The sequence below is a fragment of the Asterias amurensis genome, chromosome 10 (assembly GCF_032118995.1).
Source record: "Asterias amurensis chromosome 10, ASM3211899v1".
Lineage (NCBI taxonomy): Eukaryota > Metazoa > Echinodermata > Asteroidea > Forcipulatida > Asteriidae > Asterias > Asterias amurensis.
In genome coordinates, this window is record NC_092657.1 from 14,180,367 (window position 1) to 14,204,854 (window position 24,488).

The following is a 24,488-nucleotide window of genomic DNA, read 5'->3' on the forward strand; positions in this document are numbered from 1 at the left end:
ACAACAATGCTGTATACAAATACCCAGTCTTTTGTCCATTTCAGGGAATGTCATGGTCATGCATACAGTTCATGAGGTTGTGATGTGTGAAGTATTCTGTTTTGTTGTTAGTCTTTCCAATGATGCAGGCCGTATTTGCCTCTCCATTCTCTAATTTATTGTATTTTTGGTGACTAAAAATATTTTACTTTTATTGAGGGCAATCTTTAATATACTGTAAAACACATCGATTGTTAAAAGAGGCGTGGATTTCACAATGAGTTAAGACTAGCACTACGTTTTTAGTATCTCCTAAGACTAGTCCTAAATTTGGACTAGTCCTAACTTTTTTTGTGAAATCGACCCCTGAATTGTTAATAGAGGCGATAGCATGACATTAAACAATCATCATCTGATTGTTTTCGTACGTTGTTCAATACCAAATACGGAAGTACATGTTTGTATAGTTTACACTTGCATCTTTTTGCATATGGTTTATGTAGGGATCAAATGTTAAAATGACTGTCGAATCAGTTGATGATGTCAAATGGAAACATTATCACGCACTACCAATCCTGGTACCATTGGACGCTACAAATATTAGTGTGTTTTTCCAGTTGCGCATGAGTGTTTATCCAAACATGTAAGTCTACGCATTGTACTTTCATATGCAAATAGGGTTTGTATTTGGGTTTTTCCAGCAGTGTGAAACTACCATTGTGCAAGGGCGTTTACCCGATACATGCACTGTATATGTAAAAGTGGGGTTTGCTAAAAACAGGAACTGTTGTTGTGCCATTTCAATGTCATTTTGTCTTTTGTTTGCCGGCTATCAGTGAGTTTAGCAAAGAAGATCAACTGTACGAAGTGTGTTAATTAAAGTAACATCTACAGCTACAGGTAAGACTGTGTTTCACTAGGGTATTTGCTGTCCTAAATGACAGCTCGGACATTATGAACTCTGTAATCATGATTCAGTGCATAAGAACCAGTATTTTGTTAATAATAAGTATAGGCCTACATGCACTTGTAATTTAAAACCCGTTCTGACGAGTTGTATGATGGCTACGGGGAAGGGAAAGTTATTGATGTTGAAGCATGTTTTGCTTGTTTTTAGGACACTTAAACGTTGACACGTATAATAATAATAGTATTTTTATTTATTTATTTATTTATTTATTTTTTTTTTTTTTTTGGGGGGGGCTAATCATCCTTACTCGAAGCTAAGAGCTGAATTGCGAAGGACACGGCTACAACGTGTTCGAGAAGCAGGCATGCAATGGCGCCTCTGGCTGCCAGCCACATGAACCCATTATGAACACGGAGCACAGCCAAGATTGAATTTGATTTTTCCCAAGGGAATCGAACCGGGGTCACCTTGGTGAGAGGCGAGCGCTTTCCGCACAAGCCAACCATGCCACCCATGTGCATATATACTGCCACACTACCCTTAATGTGGTTCTGGTCATTCTTGGCCACAACCTGCATGGTCAATGAAAGAATGATCAAGGCAACATTCCCAAATCGAAATTTAGATAAAGGCTATACCAGGATGACCCTAAAAACAAACAACGCTGACTCAGGTATATGTAAATAATGGATGCAATTTTCCTGTGGAAACAACAACAGTTTAAGACTGGGTTGCTGTCAAAGTCGAAGAAGAGGTGGCAGCCTTTTAAAAATGGATTTCGTTTTTACTTTGCACAAGTGAAGGCCATCAACCAAAGTGTAAAAAAACATACTTTTTTCATTTACACCTTCGTTGCCATGGCCGCGGTCAAAAGTATAAAATTACCATTTCACCAAATTTAGCACTTTTCATGTGTAAACATTACCGAAAGATGAGGGCGTCACTGTGTGAAAACCAAATAGTGGACCTACCTCTCAGCTGGATATGGTAAATATAGATCCTAAATCTTTCCAAAAATGCATTTGACAAAAGTACAGTTAATTGTGAATGCAAGATTCCATTATTTCAAAAATGGGTGTTTTGAGGAAAAGTCAACTTTGGAAATAGAGGGGGTTGCTAAAGTTGTCAGAAGTCCCAAAGTAGCATACTTAGCAAAGTTTTGCCTCTAGGCGTGAAAGATAAGATACTGGTCTGTAAGAATTTCCAAATTTGTTGGGGGATATTTGCTGTACTGGGGAGGAGTGCTGCCACAAACTTCGTGCTTTTTGGGGAAAAACTAGCCTTGCTCAAGGCAGTCGAATTATTCACTCCGAACAAAGACCGCCGCTGTATAAAACCCCACCCGTATTCACTGTGCGTAAAATCGCACGACACGATGCCCCGTACACTATCCGCATGCGGAGCTCCGCATGCGGTTAGTGGTACGAGTGCGGATGGCTTGTGTGCACAGTAGTCGTACGATGTGACAGTGTGTATACGGGTGAGTCATGCGGTGTGACCATACGGACCACGCACAGGGTATACGGGTGGGTTTACAGCGGTGTTTTTTCGGAGCGAATAATGCGACTGCCTTGAGGAAGGCTGGGAAAAACCGGTGTTTATTTTCAAATTGTGTAAAACAAAGTATATGATTTTGTTTTAAAGGATCTTGTTTACTCTTGGCACATGTTAATTCTTTCAACCAAACTTTGGTTGCCATGACAACGGTTTTGAATCAGAAAATTTCCATGTTTGACCTTATTTAGCTATTTTCGTAAACAACTACCCAAAATTGAGAGCTTTACTGTGTAAAGACTAAATTATATGATCTGCCTCTCAGCTGAATATGGTAAATATACACCCTTGGTCTTTCACAAAATGCACCTGACACAGGTGACAGTTAATTGTGAACAGAACAATCCATTATTTCAAAACGGGGTGTTTTGAACAAAGGTCAATTTGGGAAATAGAGGGGGTTGCTAAGTTTGTCAGAAGTGCGAAAGTAGCATATTCAGGAAAGTTTTGCTACCTGGCTTGAAAGATAAGATACTGGTCTGTAGGAATTTCAAAAAAATGTTTTGGTATTTGTTGAACTGGGGAGCAGTGGTGCCAGAAACTTCATGCTTAAAAAAAAATGTATTTTGCAAATTTCATAATCATATGAAAAAATAATGCTCTTTAATTACTTTTTTTACATGCTGAAAAATAATTTTAATTAAAAAAAAAAAAAAAAAAACAGGCACACGATATAGCAAAGCAACTTACAACTGTGTATAAATATATACATTCCAACTGTATAAATCTGCATCACAAAGACATTCTGTTGTACATGTTTGTGGTCATTTACGTTTGGCTATAGCAGCTACAATCAACAACAACATCTTCCTTTTTCTTGACAAATGGACGTTCACAGGTCTTCGTTTGAACGTCAAACATTTGTAACACGTCATTAACGCAGCGCACAGGCATCACATAATCCGTGACTGTACAATTAATGGTTACGAAAATCAATTAATTCCCAAGTTCCTTAAAGACACTAAACACTATTGGTAACTGTCAAAGACAAGTCTTCTCACTTGGTGTATCTCAACATATGCATAATATCAAATTCGTGGAAAATTACTTCTTTCTCGAAAACAATGAGGGAGCAATTTCTCACACTGTTTGATACCATCAACCTCTCCCCATTAATCGTTACCAAGTTAGGTTTTGTGCAATAATTATTTTGAGTAAATTACCAATAGTGTCCACTGCCTTTAATGGAACATAGCCGGATAACACTATACCAGCCGAATTAGCTTGGGGTTAGTCTTCGAACTATACACTGTATACCATTGAGAGTTATACTTTTATTTTAAGTTGCTTTGCTTTATTGTATCCTGTTTTTTTTTTTTTTTCAATCAACTCCATTGTTCAGCATGTAAGAAATGACATTTTAGAGAATTATTTTGTTCTTGTTTTTGCAAATATTACCATGTTTGAGACAGGGTCACTACATGACACAGCTGCCCATTAATCTGTGCTCCCCCGACATGAAATACAAATAATCGCCAATCACAACCGAAATATTCTCTGTAGGAAACTGAATACACTACAAACTGTCCTACTATTAGTGATGTGCAATGGGAATTTTCAAAAGGGAATTTCAACAAAGGAGACGTTGTTCACAGCGCTTTGTAATGCATTGAGGATGGGGGGGTATAAAAAACGAAACTTAGGTCATTCAAAATATTCTTGGTCAATGTTGGGTACTCCACAAGGCTAATTTTTCTCAAACGTTTTCTATCAAATCGGAAGAACCAATGTTGGCCCAAAATACAACCGAAAGGACAACATTTTGAGACCCCTGGCAAACTGTCATTTTGACGGCCAAAAACAGGGTAAAAATGCTGATTTTGCAATTATTTTTCTAAAGACATGCGCTTATGCTGTTCTAAAAATAGCATAAGGGTAAAAGTTAAAGCAATAATTGTTTGTCTCAAGGACGACTCGTTGTATTGTTGTGAAAGGTAAAAAAAAAAGCGCATTGGCTGGGTGGAGTTGCAGTATGCTAAAATACAGTTCTTTCAGACACAAAATGAACTTTTACCATGACAACGGGCTATGTGGTGATTTCAAAGGTTTATTTGTTTTAAAGGCAGTGGACACTATTGGTAATTTTCAAAGACTAGCCTTCACAGTATCTCAACATATGCATAAAATAACAAACCTGTGAAAATTTGAGCTCAGTCGGTCATCGAATTTGCAAGATAATAATGAAAGAAAAACACCCTTGTCACACGAAGTTGTGTGCGTTTAGATGGTTGATTTCGAGACATCAAGTTCTAAACTTGAGGTCTTAAAATCAAAATCTTGGAAAATTTATCCTGTCTCGAAAACTGTGGCACTTCAGAGGGAGCCGTTTCTCACAATGTTTTATACCATCAATCTCTTCCCATTACTCGTTACCAAGAAAGGTTTTATGCTAATAATTATTTTGAGTAATTACCAATAGTGTCCACTGCCTTTAATGCACCTCAAAGCCCTTCATTCCATAAGGTAATTAAAAAAAAAAAAAAAAAAAAAAAAAAAGTGCTAACTTTCACGCACTTAAAATACCAAAACATTTTATTGCATGTGTATGTAGGTCGGTACCTTATCTTCCAACTATAAAAGTGTCATAGTCCACAAAGTGCAACTTTCGGAATTATGGCCCAATTCAATACCCCTATTTTTCGCTATAAGAAAATACGAAAAAAATATTTGAAATAGTGGTTTGATCCAAAGTTGATCGCAAACTTAATTTGTAAAACATTTTCTGAAAGAGTAAACATGGTTGTGCATCATGTGTGAAAGACAAACTTCAACATTTTCCCCTTTAGACGTACCAGTGCTTTAAATTCACCTATATTTCAACACTTTAAAAGGCAAGAAACTTGGCAAATTTGCTGAAAATCTTATTTTGGCCGTAACCATGGCAACCAATGTGTGATATATTTTTTTATTTATTTATTTTTTTCTTTTTTTGTACCCATGCCTACTCATACATGGAGTTTTGCCAAAATCCAGTTTTGGAAGTTTGCCAACATTTCAAAAAAATCTTTGATTTTTACAGCAACCGAGTCTTAAATGTTGATGCTAAACATCGTTACTGCTCGTTGGTTTAATAAAGTATGTGTCGTTTTATATACGTTTAGTAAAGACTGAATATCAACTTAAACTATGTGTAAACTTTGTTCACTCTGAAGTACTGCAATTATGAAACAAATCATATTGCAATTGTTATCCCACTATGTAACATAGCTTTTCTCTCCACTTAGTTGTTTTCTTTTGTCGTCTTCAGTTAGCCTTGTTGTGAAATTGCAGCGTAAAGGGCGCCACCGCGCGGCGAAAAGTTGCTCTCGCGTGCTCCTCACAAAGGCTAAAATCGGATGGTGAGTTTTTCCCAATCAAAGTAAACTTATTGACTAATCTAATTATGTTTTGATAAAACCCAGTCTGTAATTGTTTATTATAATTGATACAGATTGTTTATCATGCATATTTAGTGAAATACTGTTGTGTAATTATCGTGAATTTCCAGCCAAAACAAGTCACGAATTTGTAGGTGTCGGAAATAGACGTCCTTTTTATATATGCATCAAACCAATGAGAATAATTTATTGTCGCCTTTTCACAATTATCTGCCTATCGCTCTTTTATTAGTGATTTCCTAATCCCTGTCTTTTCCTTTGTTTGCAGACTATATTATATAATTGGTATAAACAAATGAATCAACCTTACTATACTGAACTACAAGTAACTACCCAGCCTTCGTACCAACCAAGTGATCCAATTAGCCTGAATTATAACAATCAACCATTCCTGATTTACCATCTGATCAAACTGAACTGATTAAACTGTGAATAAAGAACAATCAACAAATTAGGCAAAAAGCTGGTTCCGTTGCTTATTTTTCAGCCTGGTTTAACATTCTTTGTGTTTTTGTCGTCAGCATTTTGTATTGTCATCGTGTAATTGTATTGCCCTTGTTTGTTCTTCGATGTTTAATTGTTTGTTTGTTTTCTTTTCTGTATAAAGGCTGTTGTCTACTAGCCACGGTTTAACTAACAGCCTCATGCTCTCGCTCCTGTATTGTACATAGTTAATTCGTAGTTATTAATTTATTATTTATTTATTTATAATTTATTATAGTTTATATTGTTTTTCTGTATAATTTAATACACTTTAGATTTGTTAAATTTCTATGTACTGTTTAATTCTCACAATTTTTTTATTATTTGTTTTCTCAACAAGAGTATGGAATAAAAGTGTATTGAATTTAATCAATGTTTTAATTTGGTACTGACATAAACGTTTTTCATGTTATGCGTTCCAATGGTAAATTATTCTCCCTGCGTGGATATAACTGCTACATATCTTAGGCAATAATCAGAAACAATACCATATTTTGAAATGAAATGTGTACGTGTAGTTTTATACAGTTATCCAAACTAGGAGTAAAACAAAAAAATACATACATATTCCAAACGATTACAATTCATTTAAAGAGGCAAAACAATAATATTGTTAGCAACTATTTGGCTGACAAAATTACCGATCCATCGTAGTGAAAATGGTATGTTAATATATTGTTAAGAGCAACGTCGGCGGAACACTTTGAAAAGTGGGGACAGTTGTTTTCTCCCATGTGAAAGCATAGAGTTATGTATAGGCAGACATGCTATATTGGGTTCGCAAAGTAGATCAATAATTAATGGTTATAATACCGAATTAATTATAAATGCAGAACTTACATAATACAATAAGACAGTTTGTTATTTTTTGGGGTATGATGATGGAATTTAATTCAAAGTTTTATTTTATCTGATAATGAAGTTTGTTTGTGTTTTATTTTACCAGTGTTTTTCCATAAAACAAACAATCGCAAACAATAGATGGAATTTCTTTTCACACACTGGTTAGTATATGTTATTGCAGTTTATTGCCGCACGGGCAGGCAATTTTGCTAAATAATGTCGGCTAAAACAAAAAGGATTGTATGCACAGTTTTTGGTGTTTCCAAATGGCGTCCGTGGTGACCTCAATGAACGAACCCAACCCGCTCTCCAGTCAGTATAACATATTTCAATGCTCTACACCTAGTAAGTCTGCTGCCATCAAGTGTCCAAAAGTCATTGACTGGATGATTTAATGAAAATTACACATTTGTTTTTATTCGTATAACAGGACAGCCCAGTCTCACCAAGATGGCCGAAGCTGCACTTCACACTGAGACCACTTGCAAGATTAGACAAGTACACATCGAATGCCCAATCTGCTTGACTCGGTTCATCGATCCGAAAATCCTGGACTGCCAGCACAGCTTCTGCTTAAAATGTCTTCAGGAACTTGTAGACAGACATGATCCAAAGACGCGTTTCATCACTTGCCCAGTGTGTAGAGAGAAAACTTCAATCCCAGCTAAGGGACCATCTGCTCTTCTCAACAGCTTTCTGTTGAGCTCGCTTATTGATGACGTCATCAACCCGAAAAGTCCCGAGGTGGACATTAATCCTCTTGTGTCGATTTGCGAAGGATGCGACGAAGGTCTTGATGCCGTCTCACGGTGTGTTGACTGTGAAGCTAATTTTTGCAAGACTTGCTTGGAATACCACGCCAAAATAAAATTGAACAGGCATCATCGAGTCGTTAATGCAGCCGGGTCGTCAAATGAGGGATCCAGAGACAAGACAAAAACTTGCCCTACAAAATGCCGGAAACACACTGATCAGGAACTGTGTTTTTATTGCGTCACGTGTGACTTACTTGTTTGTCCTAAATGTGCGGTGCTCGATCACCGATCGTCAAACCACAACCTTTCTGAAATCAATGATTCCATTCGATTGTATCGTCTAGCTGTTGAAGAGGCTTTGATGAAGTTTGATGAATGTCGCAAGCAATTTCAAAAAGTGGATAATTCTATAAAACACTCACAGCATAGATTACAGACCATGGTCGACCAGGCTCTTCGAGATATTGTGGCTAAGGAGGAAGAGGAAGTTGCCAACATCAGAAAAGCATCTCGCCTCTTTCAAGACAGAATTACTCAAATCGGTCAAGAAAGAGGTGAGGAATTTGGCAGGATACAAATCAGCAATAGCGATCAGATGAGCCGTGCAGAGCAGATCGTAGCTTCAGTCAATGACTTAATGCAACATGCTGATGACTTTGAGCTGCTGGACCTCAAGCCAAAGGTTATGCACAACTTGACATTCCACAAAGAACTCCAGTTTCAAACAGTGCAGCATAGCAAGTCATTCATCTGGTTCAAAGGTCATGATGTCGTCACTGATGCGGATATCGGTGAAATACTAGAGGAAGAGAAGTGGGAGGTGAAGACAGAGTTTGGTAAATCAGGGGAATGTGAGGGGGAGTTCGAGTTTGCATGGAACGTTGCTTGTTTCAGCAACGATGAAATCGTCGTTAGTGATTTGAAACGGTTGATATTATCCAAATTTACATCGAATGGTAGTTACAAATCTAAAGGTGTGCAAAGTAGAACAGAAGATGGACAACTAGAACACCCTACGGGTGCTGCGGTGACCTCTGATGACCTGCTTCTGGTTACTGACGGACAGGATGTTAAGGTTTATGATGGAGAACTGCGATTTATTCGCAAGTTCAGACCCTCACAGAATGAAGTCGAGGGGCAGTCAGGGAGTATGCTTTTTGGTATTGCTGTTGACAAGAAGAAAGATCGTATTGCAGTGTCTGACTGTCGGGGAAAGGTAATATCTCTTCATAACAAAGATGGATCCACCTTTTCCACAATACATCATGATGAGATTGACGGCATGGGCTTTTTATCTGTTAACAGCAAGGAGCGACTGATCTTCACAAACCACGATGAGTCGAAACTAGCTTGTCTGGATTTCATGGGAAACGAGGTGTTCAACATCAGCACCTCCATTGACGGCAAACCTGTGAAGCCTACTGGTGTGTGTTGTGATGATGCTGGCGATATATACGTGTCTATTCATTGCGATACGGAGGGAACCAGTGAGATACATCATTACGATGCATCAGGTAAGCACATCGGCTGTGTAGCTGGTGGCTTGCTCTATCCTCAAGGCTTGACGTTTACTACTACCGGTGACCTCATCGTGGCTGACTTGAACTCAGTCAAAATATTGCATCGCGTGTGAGTGTCGATGAAGAGATGGTCGTAAAGATACACTATTATTGATGACAAGGCAACTTGCAACTTATAAAGTGTAACACTTTTAGTTAATCTTCATGAATCTCAAGAATGCAAATAATCTGCCACTTGGACAAAACGTTACCATCACAATGTACCATCAATCGTTTAGTACAAATCTAGTGTGATATTTTTGCAAATAAATGCTTCTTTCGCTCTGGCGGTTATATTAATTGGGTGATTTTTGTTTCTTTCCATTTATTCCTTAAGTACGTTTTAGTAAAAACATTAGCCTACAAAGTACCAGCTTAAATGTGTAATATCAGTACCAAAGTGTACACTATTGGTAATACTGGACACCATTGGTAACCATCAAAGACCAGTATTCAACATATGCATAAAACAACAGACCACATGCATAACATAACAAACCTGTGTAAATTTGAGCTCAATTGGTCGTTGAAGTTGCGAGTAAAAACATTAACCTACAAAGTACCAGCTTAAATGTGTAATATCCGTATCAAAGTGTAGTATTTTGTGACCACTATTGGTAATACTGGACACTATTGGTAACTGTCAAAGACCAATATTCAACATATGCATAAAATAACAAACCAATCAGAATGGATTAACTGTCTTGGGTATTTATGAATGGTTAATAATAACCACACACAATTACCTTGTTATATATCAGTTGCTGCTTTTTAACTCACCATTTCCAATTTAGTATTTAAGGCTGAACATAATGGTATCCTTTTTAATTGATCGTTATTCACTACATTAAAAGTGTCATGTTATATGTGAATTATTAAGGGAATACAAGGGTAGCGACTCGTTCTTTATCGGCCGTTTAAAACAGGCAGTGTCGTTGTCGTGTGATAACAGGCAGGGTCGTTGCCGTGTGGAAGGCTCGGGCCTTTATCACACGACAACGACCCTGTCTGTTTTAAACGGCCGGTAAAGAACGGGTCGCTGCTCTTTTATTCCCACTCATGGATGCCTTTTTGGTTAAAAGGCGTTATAGAGTAAGAAGCTCTGTACAACTGTTTCCGACGTGTTTGAGCTATGTATTTACATGTACGACGTCCGTGTGTTGCATTGTTATGACTGAGACGCCTAGTTCCGACAGTTTCCGGTTCCGTTCGTGCGCGTATAGTCTTGTTGCAACACGTTCTCGTGTTCCTTTCACACACAGCGCGGCCAACTCACCGGCAGCTCCCGCAAGACTAGCGCGGAGTATCCGCTCACAACCGGTTACAAACACTGGTCATTATCAAAGGTTTAAAAAAAAAAAAAAAAAAAAACGTAACGCGCTCTCCACCAATATGAATAGCGAAACTGTCTGAGGTATTTATGAATGTTAATTAATTGAAGTAACTGGTGGTATTATTTCTTACAAGTTTAAAACAAGTTTGCGTACAGTTTTAACTTGTAATTTAAGATGTAATTTAAAACATTGGGAACTCTAGGGTGTCACCTTCAGACGTATTTAAAAGACTTAAAACACACATGTTCAGCTTCAATTTGTAAATACACGCAAACATTTGTAAACCAATATAAGCATTAATAAACAAAACTTGTAAACTGCTCATTTGACTAATCTGGGAGGTTTTGATTGTTAATACATCGTTTACAGAAAATTAAAATCACTCTAAACTGTTGAGTGACGCTGGCCGATTTTTTTTTTTTTATAGCGTTAAACTTATATTATTTTTTATGTAACTGTGTAGAAGGCAGAAATTAACAGGATTCAAAAGCTACTGTATTTTTGTTTTCTTCTCCAGTTGCGTTGAGATTATCCTTTACTAAACAAACACATTCAGATAGTTTAACAACACTAACAATATGAACTCAAACCGGGGGGGGGGGGCGCTGCTGGAGCTAAAAATACTGCCGACATTATTTTGAATGTTGTTGTGCTCAGCAGCTCAGCTACGCTTTGATACAAAAAAATAGCTTCATGCGTTTCGGTCCAGGTCAACAGAGGGCGCTCGCCTGCGCAGTAATTGGGTTATAGTTTGTATTTACATGCACAGCCACATATGCCTACCTGTTTAGATCATTGTGATTTGAAACCGTTGGATTGGATTTAATATTGTATAAATATAAATGTGTACAATTGAACTAACCTTTTGAAATTGCATGGCAAAAGGTGTTCACAGTTTGAGATATCGCCTAAAAAAACGGTGCAATTTCCAAGCAGGAAAATAATCTTTAAAATGAATCCACAATCTGAGAAATGCCATTGAAGCTTTACACTTCACAGATTCAACCATTGGGCCTATAGGGTTTAAACAAACTGGTTTTCCTGTGCCAGACTGGACTTTTTTTTCATAACATCTGCCGTCCTCATTCATGCTGGGTCGTTCATACGGGCAACTTTGCTCACCTCCTCCCCCTTCAGTTGAAATCGATTCAATTGCAGCTCACATTTATTTCCATACTTTTTTAAAGAAAAACAAACTTTAACAGTGCAATAATATGGGAATTATACGACTAATAGAAATTTGTAGTAAGTGAGAAAGGTAGCAGATGAAATCAGTATGAAGGCAACATCTTAAAGCCGAGGATTGCAGTGAAGTGCCTTACAAGAACAAACAAAAACAAGAACAAACTCAAACCCTTGCTTCCCCTTTCTGTCTACACCCAATTCCTCATTTTGTTTAGAACCAAATATTGTATGTTGCGAAACGCTGAACCGCCATGTTCTGCTGGCTGCCGGGCAAGATACGGACGAGTTACTATCATATTATGGTTTATATATGGTTTATTTTTTGTTTTGTTTCCTGGTTTGCTGGCACCAATTGTTGTAGGTTAGTCTTTTTAACTTGTGTTTTATGGTATTTTTGCTCTTTTACTTTGGTGGTTGGTTTTATAAAGTTGTTTGTATGTCGTCTCCCTAGTACTTGTAGGATGACTGTGAGTATCGGGTCGCTGTGTATTACTTGTCCCGTTTATCTGTGTTAGTCTTTCTTTTCTATTTCACAAAATGTTGATGTTTTAGAGTTGATGCACACTATAAAACAATGTTCATGTTTTTAACGTGATGTTTGTAATAAAGTGAATTGACTCGAGTTGGATTTAATTAAATTAAATTTAACTGAATTAAAATTAACTAAATCGAATCGAAGTATAATGATTTGGATTGAATTTAACTGAGGACTTGGGATTAGAGTCCGTTTATTTTTAGTCCCGTCGCGCGCCTAACGTCATACAACTTTTCCGCGGCTGGTGTGGAAGAAGATTCCGTTCCCCTGAATAAACGGTCCTCCATTAAAGTATGGCAAACTGTTTACAAACTACTTCATATAGCGCCCTCTTTTGAAACATCCTCCTTCAGCCAACGTTAAAGGAATACGTTGCCTTGGATCGGTCGAGTTGGTCTTTGAAAAGCGTTTGTAACCGTTTGTTATAAAATGCATAGGGGTGGAAAGATGTTGTAAAAGTAGAATACAATGATCCACACAAACATGCCTCGAAATTACACGTTTTTTTTTTTTTCCTCGTCGACTAACACGGTCAGTCATTTATGGGAGTCAAAATGTTGACTCCCACAAATGGCCGTAAAATGTGTTAACTCCCACAACTGGCCGACCGTGTAAGTTCGCATAGGAAAAAGGTGCAATTTCGAGGCAAACTTGTGTGGAATCATTGCATTTTACTTTTAAAACATCTTTCTAACCATATTAATTTTATAACAAACGGTTACAAACGCTTTTTATAGACCAACTCGTCCGATCTAAGGCAACGTGTTCCTTAAAGCTCCCATATCGGGGACTGAATCTCAATAGCAGTTATTGTATTTACGATATGCGTATAATAATGGTCCTCTCGTACGAGAACGGGGCTTGAATGGAGACTAGTACACGCAGCTAAAACACTCAAAGATCAAATTCCATAAACACATCCGTTGAAATCAAATATTATAGAGCGCCGCAAGGCGCAAGATGCGAACTCAGGCTGAATTTTTTAATGTGAAATCCCACTGGATGCCATTTCGGCAAGTAACTATTTTGATACAACAATAGATCAGTGCCGTTTAGTGCAGACAATGACCATTCCTATCAATGGGAACCAAAACATTAACTTGTTGAAATGGCGCCCTTGCGTATTTCACGTTCCAACAATAGATAAAGCTTCAGTTCCGCATCTTGCGCCTTTCGGCGCTCTATAATCTTTGGTTGAAATCATCACACAGCGCGATACATTCGCAACGCCGGGTTGCAATACATCATTATACGCATTACCAATCATTATAGACCTTTGAACTACGTGTTGGTTTTCCCCGCTGTGTGCAACTGCCGTACCGCATTGGCGTTTAACCGATCATTGACCTTTACTTTCATAGTATGCGGAAGTTGTGTTTGCATATGGGTTTTCCAGTTGTGTGAAACTACCAGAGGGTATGGGTATTATTTTTGCCGATACATGTTCTGTACTTTCAGACGCGGAAGTTGGGTTTGCTGAAACCAGACAGTGTTTGGGTAAACGGTATTTGTCGATAAATACCCAATAGTTTTACCGGCTTTCAGCCACTTCCAAAAGTTCAGCAAAGATCATCAACTCTATGCAGTGAGTAATTAACATATATAACATCAGGTAGGACTTCGTTTTCACTAGGGTCTATGATGCTGTCTTAAATACGAAAATGTTCAAGAGTAATACATGACAGCACTGGAATAACATTAGCGCAGATTGAGCCCCAAATTTGCCATCTCCTGTGTTAATTTTTTTGAACTAAATCGACAATTGTTGCCGGCTAACAGCCACTTCCTGAAGTTTGCAAATAGGACCAACTGTACACAGTGAGTAAAGTGTGTACTAGCACCAGGTAAGACTTTGTTTTCACTAGGGTCTATGCTATCTTATTCGAACATGATCGGGTGTACATGACAACACTGGAAATAACATAGGCCTAAGCGCAGATTGAGCCAAAAATGTGCAATCTCCTGTGTTAAAGCCATTGGACCCTTTCGGTAAACAGTGCTGTCCAAGGCCCACACTTTGTGTACCACAACTTCTATTAGACCGTGGGATGATGCTCCAAATTCTGCTTTTCAGTGCTCTTCCCTACACAACTACTTACATTTGGTCTCAAAATTTAAAGAAAATTCAACTGACCACCCAAAAAAAGTCGTCAAGCACAAAAATAGATGACTTATAAGCTCGGCCAATCAAAGCGCATATGACATGCATGTAGATGTATGGACCAATGAAAGAGCTTGTTTCGAAGTCCTGTGGTTTTGTGGCCCTTTTCGAAACGACGGCGTCTGTGTTGGATTCAGCTTCAGGCTCCCTTATCTCGTCTGAAGCCCTGACTGAGCGCGTACGCAAAGCACGCACAATTGCCAAAACAACCGCGGGGCCAAGCTAGCATCCGGAGCCGAAGCCGTGGTTTCGAAAAGGGTTTCAGAAAGATGTCGTCTACGCTTCTCAGGAAACTTCGTCCTGTGTGAAGGGAAGAAAGTTGCGAAGATCGGCTCGTTTTATGTTACATGAACACAACATAAATTAAATCCAAGCTAGTTTGGAAAAATAGTTATCGCTGGCAGGAGTTCGTTGGCCCAGCAGTGGTTAGGAAAAACTATCAGCATCGGTATTGTGCTGACCATACGGACACTGACGGACGACATCATCATGACATGTGGAATGTGTATCAATATCAATCATGCTTGGACGCCATGGATGATGACATGACAGCGACCTACAAAAAACAAGACCTTCCGATCCAATTTCACCAGAAAGTACAGCGGCAGCTGCTGGTTGGAGTACCGTATATGTACTAGTGGAAGTTGAAGGTATTTAGGCAACATTTCTTTCCAGAATAAGTTGTGCTTTAATTCGAAGCAAAGCAGTTAATCATTATTTTATTTTTATTTTGTCAAGTTAAACAAAACGAAATGCTCCGATCTCTCAATTAAATGAAACGAAATCAGAGTCACGATCACATGATGAGGATACACATTTTGTTGATGAATCATGATGATGACGCACATCGGTTTTAGTTATTCACTTAATACTTAAAAACAAAAAACATACATGCACTGTTGTTACAATTAGTAATTACATGTACAGACTACAGTATGAAAAATCAAAAAGCATTAAATATTTAATGCACTAGGCCGATTAAAAATTTACACGATTCAGGAAAAATTAAATTGGCCCTTACTTACTAAACTAAAACACTGAAGTGGAGGAAGGGCAAGGGTACATACATGTACACGCACCCCAAGACCCCCATACGAATCACGTGATGAAGTTTGCTTGAATAATAATAAATAACATCCCCACCTTTATTCTTAAAATTCTAGAGGCAAACAACCAGCTTTCTTTGAGATGTGGTATTAAAATTAAAATTGTGTGTTTAAACTAAGGGGAACAAGCCTAATTTTGTTTTCAAATAAGATGAGCAAACTAGGGCCTCATTTATTTGTATTTCTTTTCTTTTCAGTAAGACATGTCCGCTCTGGGTTAGTGCTATCAACACTTTTCGCTGACAATGAAGCGTGCAGGTAGTAGGAGAAACAAAGAAAGGCAGAAACTAATCTGAGAAAGCTAAAGTAGAACAAAAATTGAAGGTAAAAAAAAAATAACTTGTTCATTACTCTCGTCCACCAGAAGAAATACTGTGCGTAACCTTTTAACCTTCTTTTCTTTTGTTTTAAGGAAAACGAGAGAAAAAAAAAACAAATAAATATATGGTAAACTGTTGGTATTTCTGAACAGGACCAGTATCCCCATTGAATAAAAAATCTGTGTAAATTTTGACAAGAATTTGCTACAAGATAATGAAAAGTTCAAAGTATTGGGTAAAAAATGTCATCTTTATACCAAAAGCTTTCCAGTGCTCTTTATCATACGTTTTGTATGGATTGACCTTTAATAATTGGGCACAAGTTGACTAGGGTATGAGGTCATGCCACTTGGATATGAGAAATTCATACTGCCTAAATAAATTTTGGATTGGATGTGTACTGCAATTAAGGAACAATGAGTTGATCTGGTTGCTTTTCTATGTTGTTATTGTAATATTGTACCTTCGCCAAAACTGTACATGTTTGCTTTTCCTACAAATTGTTTTTATTTTGTGTACTGTCTGTTCAGTCATCGAGTATGCTTTTCTAATTCGCTTGTAGAACGCGAGAATAGTGATGCCATTAGCAACGAGACAACTGAAGGTGAACCCGATCAAAAGGTTGCTACGCTCTGACACTGGTGATTCTGAAACGCCTCAGCTGAACGTGCTCCCCGTACAGTGTATCGTGCAGATTGAAGAAGAAAATATGTTAAGGAAAATATCACACAGAAGATGTTCCTGTCAACAAATCAATTTCCCCTGCACAGACTTATGCTTTTGTGCCAGTTGCGGAGTGGCTTCAAAGGACTCGGACGGGGATGTTTATTCTGATGATAACTAATTTAAACAAAATGTTGTCTAAATCATCATTTTCAATAGAAAAGTAGAAAAACAAGAAGAGAATTCTGCACAAGTACAATGTGTAAAAAGTAAGCTTTTGGCTTACAAAAACCCGAACCTTAAAATAAATGTGCAACAGATTATTTGAGAATTGAATTAACCCATCGTTACTGTGGTACCAGAAAGAAAGTTTGGGAACTAGATTTGTATTATTTTCATTCAATTTTGTAAAATCTTTATATCTTTGAAATTGTTAAAGGACCTGTCACACCATGGCGTATCGCCTTAACGTATGCCGGCGTATAGGCCTACAGAAACTAGTTTGAGCATTTTAAAAATCCAAGAGTGCCAAACTTCCCAGATTCGCATCCATAGCGTACTGAACGTATACAAAGCGTATGACTAATGAATTGGTAGCGTATCACTAACTTAAAATGAAGTTATGTATACTATGTTACAGGTGGATACGTCAGAATACGTCAAGACTTTTTCGGGATATGCCAGGCATAGGTTATACGGCACATAAACGTATTTATTTCGTCAACCAAAGTACATCACAGAGCCCTATGTCAGCCAACAAGTAACGTACCGCTGACGTATAGCTAACGTGCCACGGGCAACGAGAAATTTTGAACATGCTCAATATTTTGTTGCGGGCTCTACATGCTCCAAATTTTAATAGCGTATCACAGCGTGCTCTAATAACATTAACGACATATTACTCCTAACCTATATCAGCGTACACCAACGTAATGTTGATATTTCACAAACGTTCGCAAACGTTAACATACAAACAGGTAATACGCCATGGTGTGGCAAGCCCTTAAATAAAAAAAAACTCTGTGTTTTGAGAGACTAAATACATGATCATCAATTTGTAAATTGCAAAAAATATCCAATGGGCATAATTTCTTGGTTAGCTTTTTGTGTTCCAAACCAATGATGACATGTGGACACAATTGGCTGAACAAACGATGAGTGTTCAGCTGTTAAATTTGAATTTGAATTGTTTTTAATTGAATTGTTTGGGGGAATTTAAAAAGGGCCTTTTCAAGAAAGTAACATAACTCATCATGAGGGTAAAATTAACTTTTTATATGTTTATAATAACAATGAGTATTGTACCAGAAAGGTGTCATTATGATATGAAGAGAAGAAATAAAAAAAATCTGAATGTGTGTCTCTTGTCAACAATATCTTTTTTTTTGTCAAGTTCAGTCATTCATTCGATTAAAATTTAATTAAGGCCTGTCTAAGCTCTGAAGACTTAGTAAATGACCAAAACGAGGCCCAGAAAGTTTGTTAGTGACATTAATTTGAAACAATTGAAATAACTCAATTGGGGAAATGATTGATGACCAGGGATGTTAAATAATTAATTAATTGAGATCTGGGAAAAAAGAGCTGAAAACCTGTAAATGAAAGCACAATAAATAAGCCAGTATATTTTCCCCATTCGTTTGTGCACTTGGTGATATGCCCATAGAGTTTGTGCATAGTTCTCCAGTTTTGACCAATAGAGGGCGCTATTTCCCTATAAGTATTTTCTAATTAAAATAACTCATTACCGTGCAAGTTTTGCCCTTGACGACTTTCACATGTTATTCAGGACTACCATAAGAACATCTGGGGAAAAATTCAGGTAGTTGCAGAGGGTGGACCACAAAACTCGAAAACTAGAGCCCTTTTTGATGATCATCCCACGGTCTAATGGTGAATATTCAAGTATCGGCCTCTGCGAAGACGAAACACCTGAAGCTTACCCGCGCTATTCAAAGGCGAATGAACAGACTATGTGCTGGTGACATACCAAGTAACACAAACAGTGCAGGACTGTCTCAACTCACGTTCGCTGTTTACTCGGTATGTCACGAGCACACTGCCTATTCATTCGCCTTTAGCTTACCGGGGGGATACCGCAGGATATTGTGCACATTGCCAACATAATTGAAAAACATTGATGCAACAACACATCCTCAGCCATTCCTGCTCGTACTGTGCAGTGAATCTGTGCTAAAACCTTCAAGTGTATTTGTGATCATTGAAAATGATGCCTTACCCCAAACCAACCCTACTCAAGGCCGTAGATGTGTGCTATACGGCACATTTCGTCCTCGACTGTAAATATCAGCAACTTTGCACAAGTGTGTGGAAATTCTTCGAGGGATATGTTTTCAACCAGCCGGGACTGAAAACAACCAAAGACAGTCCAACTCTAAGAGCCCTGAGAGCCTTTTTGGCTTTCAAAAATTTTTCGTGAAAGCTTCACAGCTTGACCATTTGTTGGCTGTTTGACATTTTGTCGTTAACCTTGTTATTTCCTTGTTCCATTGCAGACGTATTAAAGGCAGTGGACACTATTGGTTATTACTCAAAATAATTATTGGCATAAAACCTTTCTTGGTGACGAGTAATGGGGAGAGGTTGATGGTATAACACATTGTGAGAAACGGCTCCCTCTGAAGTGCCATTAGTTTTCGAGAAAGAAGTAATTTCCCACGAATTTGATTTCGAGACCTCAAGTTTAGAATTTGAGGTCTCGAAATCAAGCATCAGAAAGCACACATTTTCGTGTGACACGTGTGTTTTTTTCTTTAATTGTAATCTCGCAAATTCGACGTCCGATTGAGCTCAAATTGTCACAGGTTTGTTATTTTATGCATATGTTGAGATACAACAAATGTGAAGGCTAGTCTTTTACAGTTACCAATAGTGTCCACTGGCTTTAATGCTCATGACATTTGCCTTTTTAAAGAATCGTATATCGGTTAAGAAATTAAATAGACTTTGGGGGAAAACAAAGTTGTTCTTTGCCAGGTTTTCTGATCTTTCAAACCTTTATTGTGGACACCCTTACCAGCTATATGCTTTCAAACTTAAACGAAACAAACAATACTACAAATCAGGAGAGTTAAAACTAGTTAAATGCAATTGAAAGATTTATTGATTTATTTGTCGCTTCTCTTACTGTAAACAAACTCTTCTATTTAGTGCATACAATATCTCAATAAAACAAGGGCAGACTTTGCAGATTGTTTGACCATTTTTGAGAGGTGTTATTTCAAGCAACTTGGACTTCCAACAACAGGTTCGTATTTAACTGTATTTCTTTAGATTTTGTTATTTTTCAAATTTACAGCTTAAAATTGTCATTATGGTCTGTAAATTGCTCTCGAAACATGATTTTGAAGCAACACATTTTTGTTTTACCATTATTTCCTCCAAATCGTGAAAAACATGCTGTAAATTTTACGAACCAATCTAATGTTGCTATGCTAACGTTTTAAAAATATATAAATTCCACTTATTTGTTACAACATATCGCACATTTTGCCGTGTTTGGGTTTCAAGGGATAAACAAATCTACCCCTCCTACTTTTTTGGTTAGTTTTGAGCAGCAAAGGATAACAAATCTATCCCTTCCACTTTTCAGCTGGATTTGAGCACCAAAGGATAAACAAATCTATCCCTCCTTTTTCTTGCTAAGTTTGTGCACCCGATACTGAATTTGTTCTCCCAAAAACATTTTGTGGAGAAAAAAAGGTTCAATTATGATAGCATAAGGTTTGTTTGTAAACGAGTATCTTTGCATTTTGTAGGTTACTTTTAGTCAGGTTTATTTATTACACCAACTGTAACTTTGGTAAATATTATGTGTGTAAAAGACGTTGCTGAAAGAGTAAGTTCCACCATGTTCTAGAGGTTTTTATAAAACAACATATTTTTGAGCTTTGTACAAAGCATTTTTTTCACGCAAATCGCTTATGATTTGACGGTTGACTTCATCACAATGATTTAACTGGTAGGCATATGTGGCTGTGCATGTAAATAAGAACTACAACCCAGTTACTGCGCAAGCGAGCGCCCTCTATTGATCTGGACCGAAATGCATAAAGCAACTTTTGGATCAAAGCGTAGCTGAGCTGCTGAGCACACAACATTCACAATGTTGTCGGCAGTATCTTGAGCTCCAGCAGCGCCTCGACCCCCCCCCCCCCCGGTTTCAGTTCATAACTTTAGTTATGTTAAAGGCAGTTGACACTATCGGTAATTACTAAAAATAATTATTAGCATAAAACCTTACTTGGTAACAAGTCATATGGAGAGGCTGATAGTATAAAACATTGGGAGAAACGGCTCCCTCTGAAGTGACGTAGTTTTCGAGAAAGAAGTAATTTTCCACAATTTATTTTGCGAGACCTCAAATTTAGAATTTGAGGTCTCGAAATCAAGCATCTGAAAGCACACAAGGGTGTTTTTTCTATCATAGTTATCTCGCAACTTCGTCGACCAATATTTATTTACGTTTAACGTTACTTAACGATACTGGACACTATTGGTAGTCGTCAAAGACTAGTCTTCACACTTGGTTTATTTCAACACATGCACAAAATAACAAACCAAAATTCGAGCTCAATCGGTCTTCGAAGTCGCGAGATATTAATTAAATAAAAAAAAACACCCTTGTCGCACCATGGTCACACAAAGTTGTGTGCGTGATAAGGGTGTTTTTTCTGTCATTATTATCTCGCAACTTCGATGACCGATTGAGCTCAACATTTCACAGGTTTGTTATTTGATGCATATGTTTATATACATCAAGTTAGAAGACTAGTCTTTGACAATATTACCAATAGTGTTCATTGTCTTTAAACTAGCTAAATGTCTTTGTATAATAAAGGGTAAATTAATGTTAACACAACTGTAGAAACAAAAAAATACAAAATAGCTTTTGAATCTTGCTAATGTCTGCCTTCTACAGAGTTACATAATAAATAGTTTGACGCTGAACAAAAAAATAATCAAAAATCGGCCAGCGTCACCCAACAGTTTACAGTAATTTTCACTTTCTGGATAAACAATGTATTAACTAACCCCCTCAGCATTTGTACCGGAATGCATTCAAAACCCATCATACTCCAACAGGTTACTTACTAGAACAGTACACAACCCATCATATCCAACAGCTTATGTACTGGAAGAGTACACAACCTATCATTATCCAACGGTTCAGTGCTGTTGGACTATGATTGAGTGGGTTCTTTTGTAATGTATCTTGCTTGACTATATTAGTCCTACAGTACCAAACCTAATCAAAACCCAACAATTATTATTTGTTGATTTTTTTATTTATTTAGGGGGTTCAGCGCAGTCGCAAATCACTTTTGCTTAACCCTAGAATTGGGGAATTGGTTCCACACCTGGTGGTTCACAAGTATAACTGCCATCATTGCCCTTTTTAGTTTTGTTTTGATTTGTTTGTGTGAATGAGTGGAGGGGGAAGTGAGGCTTCGTTTGAAGGAGAGCTCGGTGAATACTCAGTTGAGCTTGACGTGGTGTTCGTCTCTGTGTGGCCTGCTGCGTGATACTTGAAGAAGCACTCCCCTGGGCAAAGGTTGACATCACAAACTGGGCAGCCTCTTCTGGTTGTTTTTGGCAGCCCTGACTTGGTGGTGATGTTGTGTTGCCTGTACCATCTGCACCATCTTGCGTTCTTGCCAGGTATCTTGGTGGAGTAGTGCCCTCCACTGTTGTGGGCTGGTACCGGTTGTGAGCCACTGAACTGCCGTGGGGTGGTGCCTTTGGAGTAATACTGGATGAGGTTGGTCGCTACTTCCAGGACAAACTTGGCATGTGTCATCTTGGTGGTATGCTCTGGCTCTGGCTCCGAACTGTCGCTGTCACTGTCAATGACTGGATGGTGGTGCTTATAAGAAAGCAAAGCATTGACTATGGCAATGTCGATGAGGAAATACAAAATGGAGCGCCACCACAGTTGAGACTTCCGGGCACAGGTGTGATAGGACCGCAGCTGATATCCCCTGTCCACGCTGCCCATCGATTTAGTGTAGTCCACAGCTTGACAAGGAGCAATGATGGTCCTAGGCTTGAGTCGGCCGGTTGTCTCGTCTGCACACTTTCGCTTTAGAGTGTGAGTGGTGTGATCTCTCCAGCCCTGGTGTCCAGTGGAGAGGAGCATCTTAACTCTGCTGTCTTTACACACGGTTGCGGTGAGCTGGCCATTCTGCCGGGTGTAAAATGTGCCTCTGGGTTCACGGTTCATCCTCTTCACCTTCATATTCCCGTTCTTCGCAACGAAGTCCAAAGGCAGTCCTTTACTGTTGCTTTTGACGGCTCAAGTGAGGTAGGTACGTTTGGTATGCAATGACCGTGCAAGACCTACTGAAGTGTACAGTTTATCTGTGAAGATGTGGTGGTACACATTCAGGTGGTGCTTTGCAACGGCCATCAATGTCCGTCATCTTTGCTGGTTGGTCGCCATGAGGGTGTGTCATGAAGTTGAAGAAGTAACCGGTTGAAGATTCTGCAAGAGCATAGATTTTAAAGCCAGCGCGAATCGGTTTCAGTGGCATAAAGAATGTCCTTTCCTTATGCTGGCTTTAAAACCTCTGAAGCGAATCATTGCCTCACATAGCCAGCTCACGGTTGGGTCGGTAATTCTGCAGGCACCGTCGGCGTATCTTGTCCCACAAAGGCTGGAGGGGGTATAGTGGGTTCCGTTTCTTCGTCAGATACCAATGGGCCTTGTCACGGATGAGCTCGGGTCTTTGGAAAGGTCATTACGAGCGATGTGCTGGTTGAGCGTGTCGAACCGATTTCGCTTCATCGTTGTTGCGATCAGTCTGTTCTGGAGCCCGGGATGAGTTGACCAATAATTCTTGTAATCGTTGATCTTGACAAGGCCCATCAGCATGTGGATGCCGAACCACGCTTTGACCTCGTGAATAGTGGTACGGAACTTGTGGCTTGCAGTTAGGTTCACATTGGTCCAAGTAACCACCCTCTGAAGGAGAGAGAGAGGGACAAACTTCAAGAAGTAGGTGATTGGAACCTTCTTCTTCTTGAAGGTTGGTCCACTAGGTCGCTTTCCCTTAAAGTTGCGAATGTTGACGTCTTCAAGAGTTCTCGTCAAGCCTCCCTCGTGTGGAGCATGGTCTTCTTGGTATACAGGTGGAGGGTCCGGGTCGTCATCCGAGTCGGGCTCGATGAAGGTCTTCTTTCTCCGCTTTTGTCGTGGCTTTTGTACGGGCCCTGCACCCCATTCATCCCCACTGTCTCCCTCGTCCTCTCCTGTGTCGTCAGGCCTAGCCTCTTCTTCTCCCTCCATGGCCGACTCCTCTTCACAACATGGTAAATAATTGATGGCGCTGTCCACTTCAGTGACATTTTGAGACTGTTGACTTTATACCATAGGTTTGTTAAACATAAATGTTTGCAAGGTGTATGGGTGGGACCCATGTCAGTTTAAATATATCTCTGTCAGTTGGGTTTACCATAGAGTGTGTGGTGGGTGGATACATTTGGGGTAACCGAGGAAGCCGTTCTGACGGTTGCGCCATTGGTTTGTGTGGGTTGGGGTGAGACCGCGGGGATATTTGTTCAGATCCCGTTTATAATTATAGCAATAACATGATTTCGTGCCTCAATTTCGTGCACTCTTCAGTTGCGGTGTGGGTGATTCAGATTAAATCTATAGGTATCCAATCTCAAGAGAGAAAGAAATTTTGTGGGTTGTGTTTGCC

The 24,488-nt window shown here is 38.7% G+C and overlaps 1 protein-coding gene, 1 long non-coding RNA gene and 1 pseudogene across 3 annotated transcripts; 2 read left to right on the forward strand and 1 right to left on the reverse strand.

The window, feature by feature from the left end:
• The first annotated feature begins 758 nt into the window (after positions 1-758).
• Positions 759-10,288, forward strand: LOC139942947 (uncharacterized). The gene is made up of 2 exons (XM_071939773.1): positions 759-879; positions 7,577-10,288. The coding sequence occupies exon 2, from the start codon at positions 7,597-7,599 to the stop codon at positions 9,532-9,534; it is 1,938 nt and encodes a 645-aa protein (XP_071795874.1). The 5' UTR covers positions 759-879; positions 7,577-7,596; the 3' UTR covers positions 9,535-10,288.
• Positions 10,289-13,343: 3,055 nt separating this feature from the next.
• Positions 13,344-18,094, forward strand: LOC139942968 (uncharacterized). 2 transcript variants are annotated; one of them, XR_011786719.1, is made up of 3 exons: positions 13,344-14,126; positions 15,979-16,105; positions 16,664-18,094. It is a non-coding gene; the product is annotated as an uncharacterized lncRNA (long non-coding RNA). The 2 variants fall into 2 exon arrangements; XR_011786720.1 differs by lacking the exon at positions 13,344-14,126 and adding an exon at positions 14,150-14,358.
• Positions 18,095-22,183: 4,089 nt separating this feature from the next.
• On the reverse strand, positions 22,184-24,073 carry LOC139942710 (piggyBac transposable element-derived protein 4-like; annotated as a pseudogene).
• Between the last annotated feature and the right edge of the window lie 415 nt (positions 24,074-24,488).

Excerpts from the sequence above, each read along its gene's own strand:
- LOC139942947 (XM_071939773.1), top strand. The coding sequence starts at position 7,597 with ATGGCCGAAGCTGCACTTCACACTGAGACCACTTGCAAGATTAGACAA.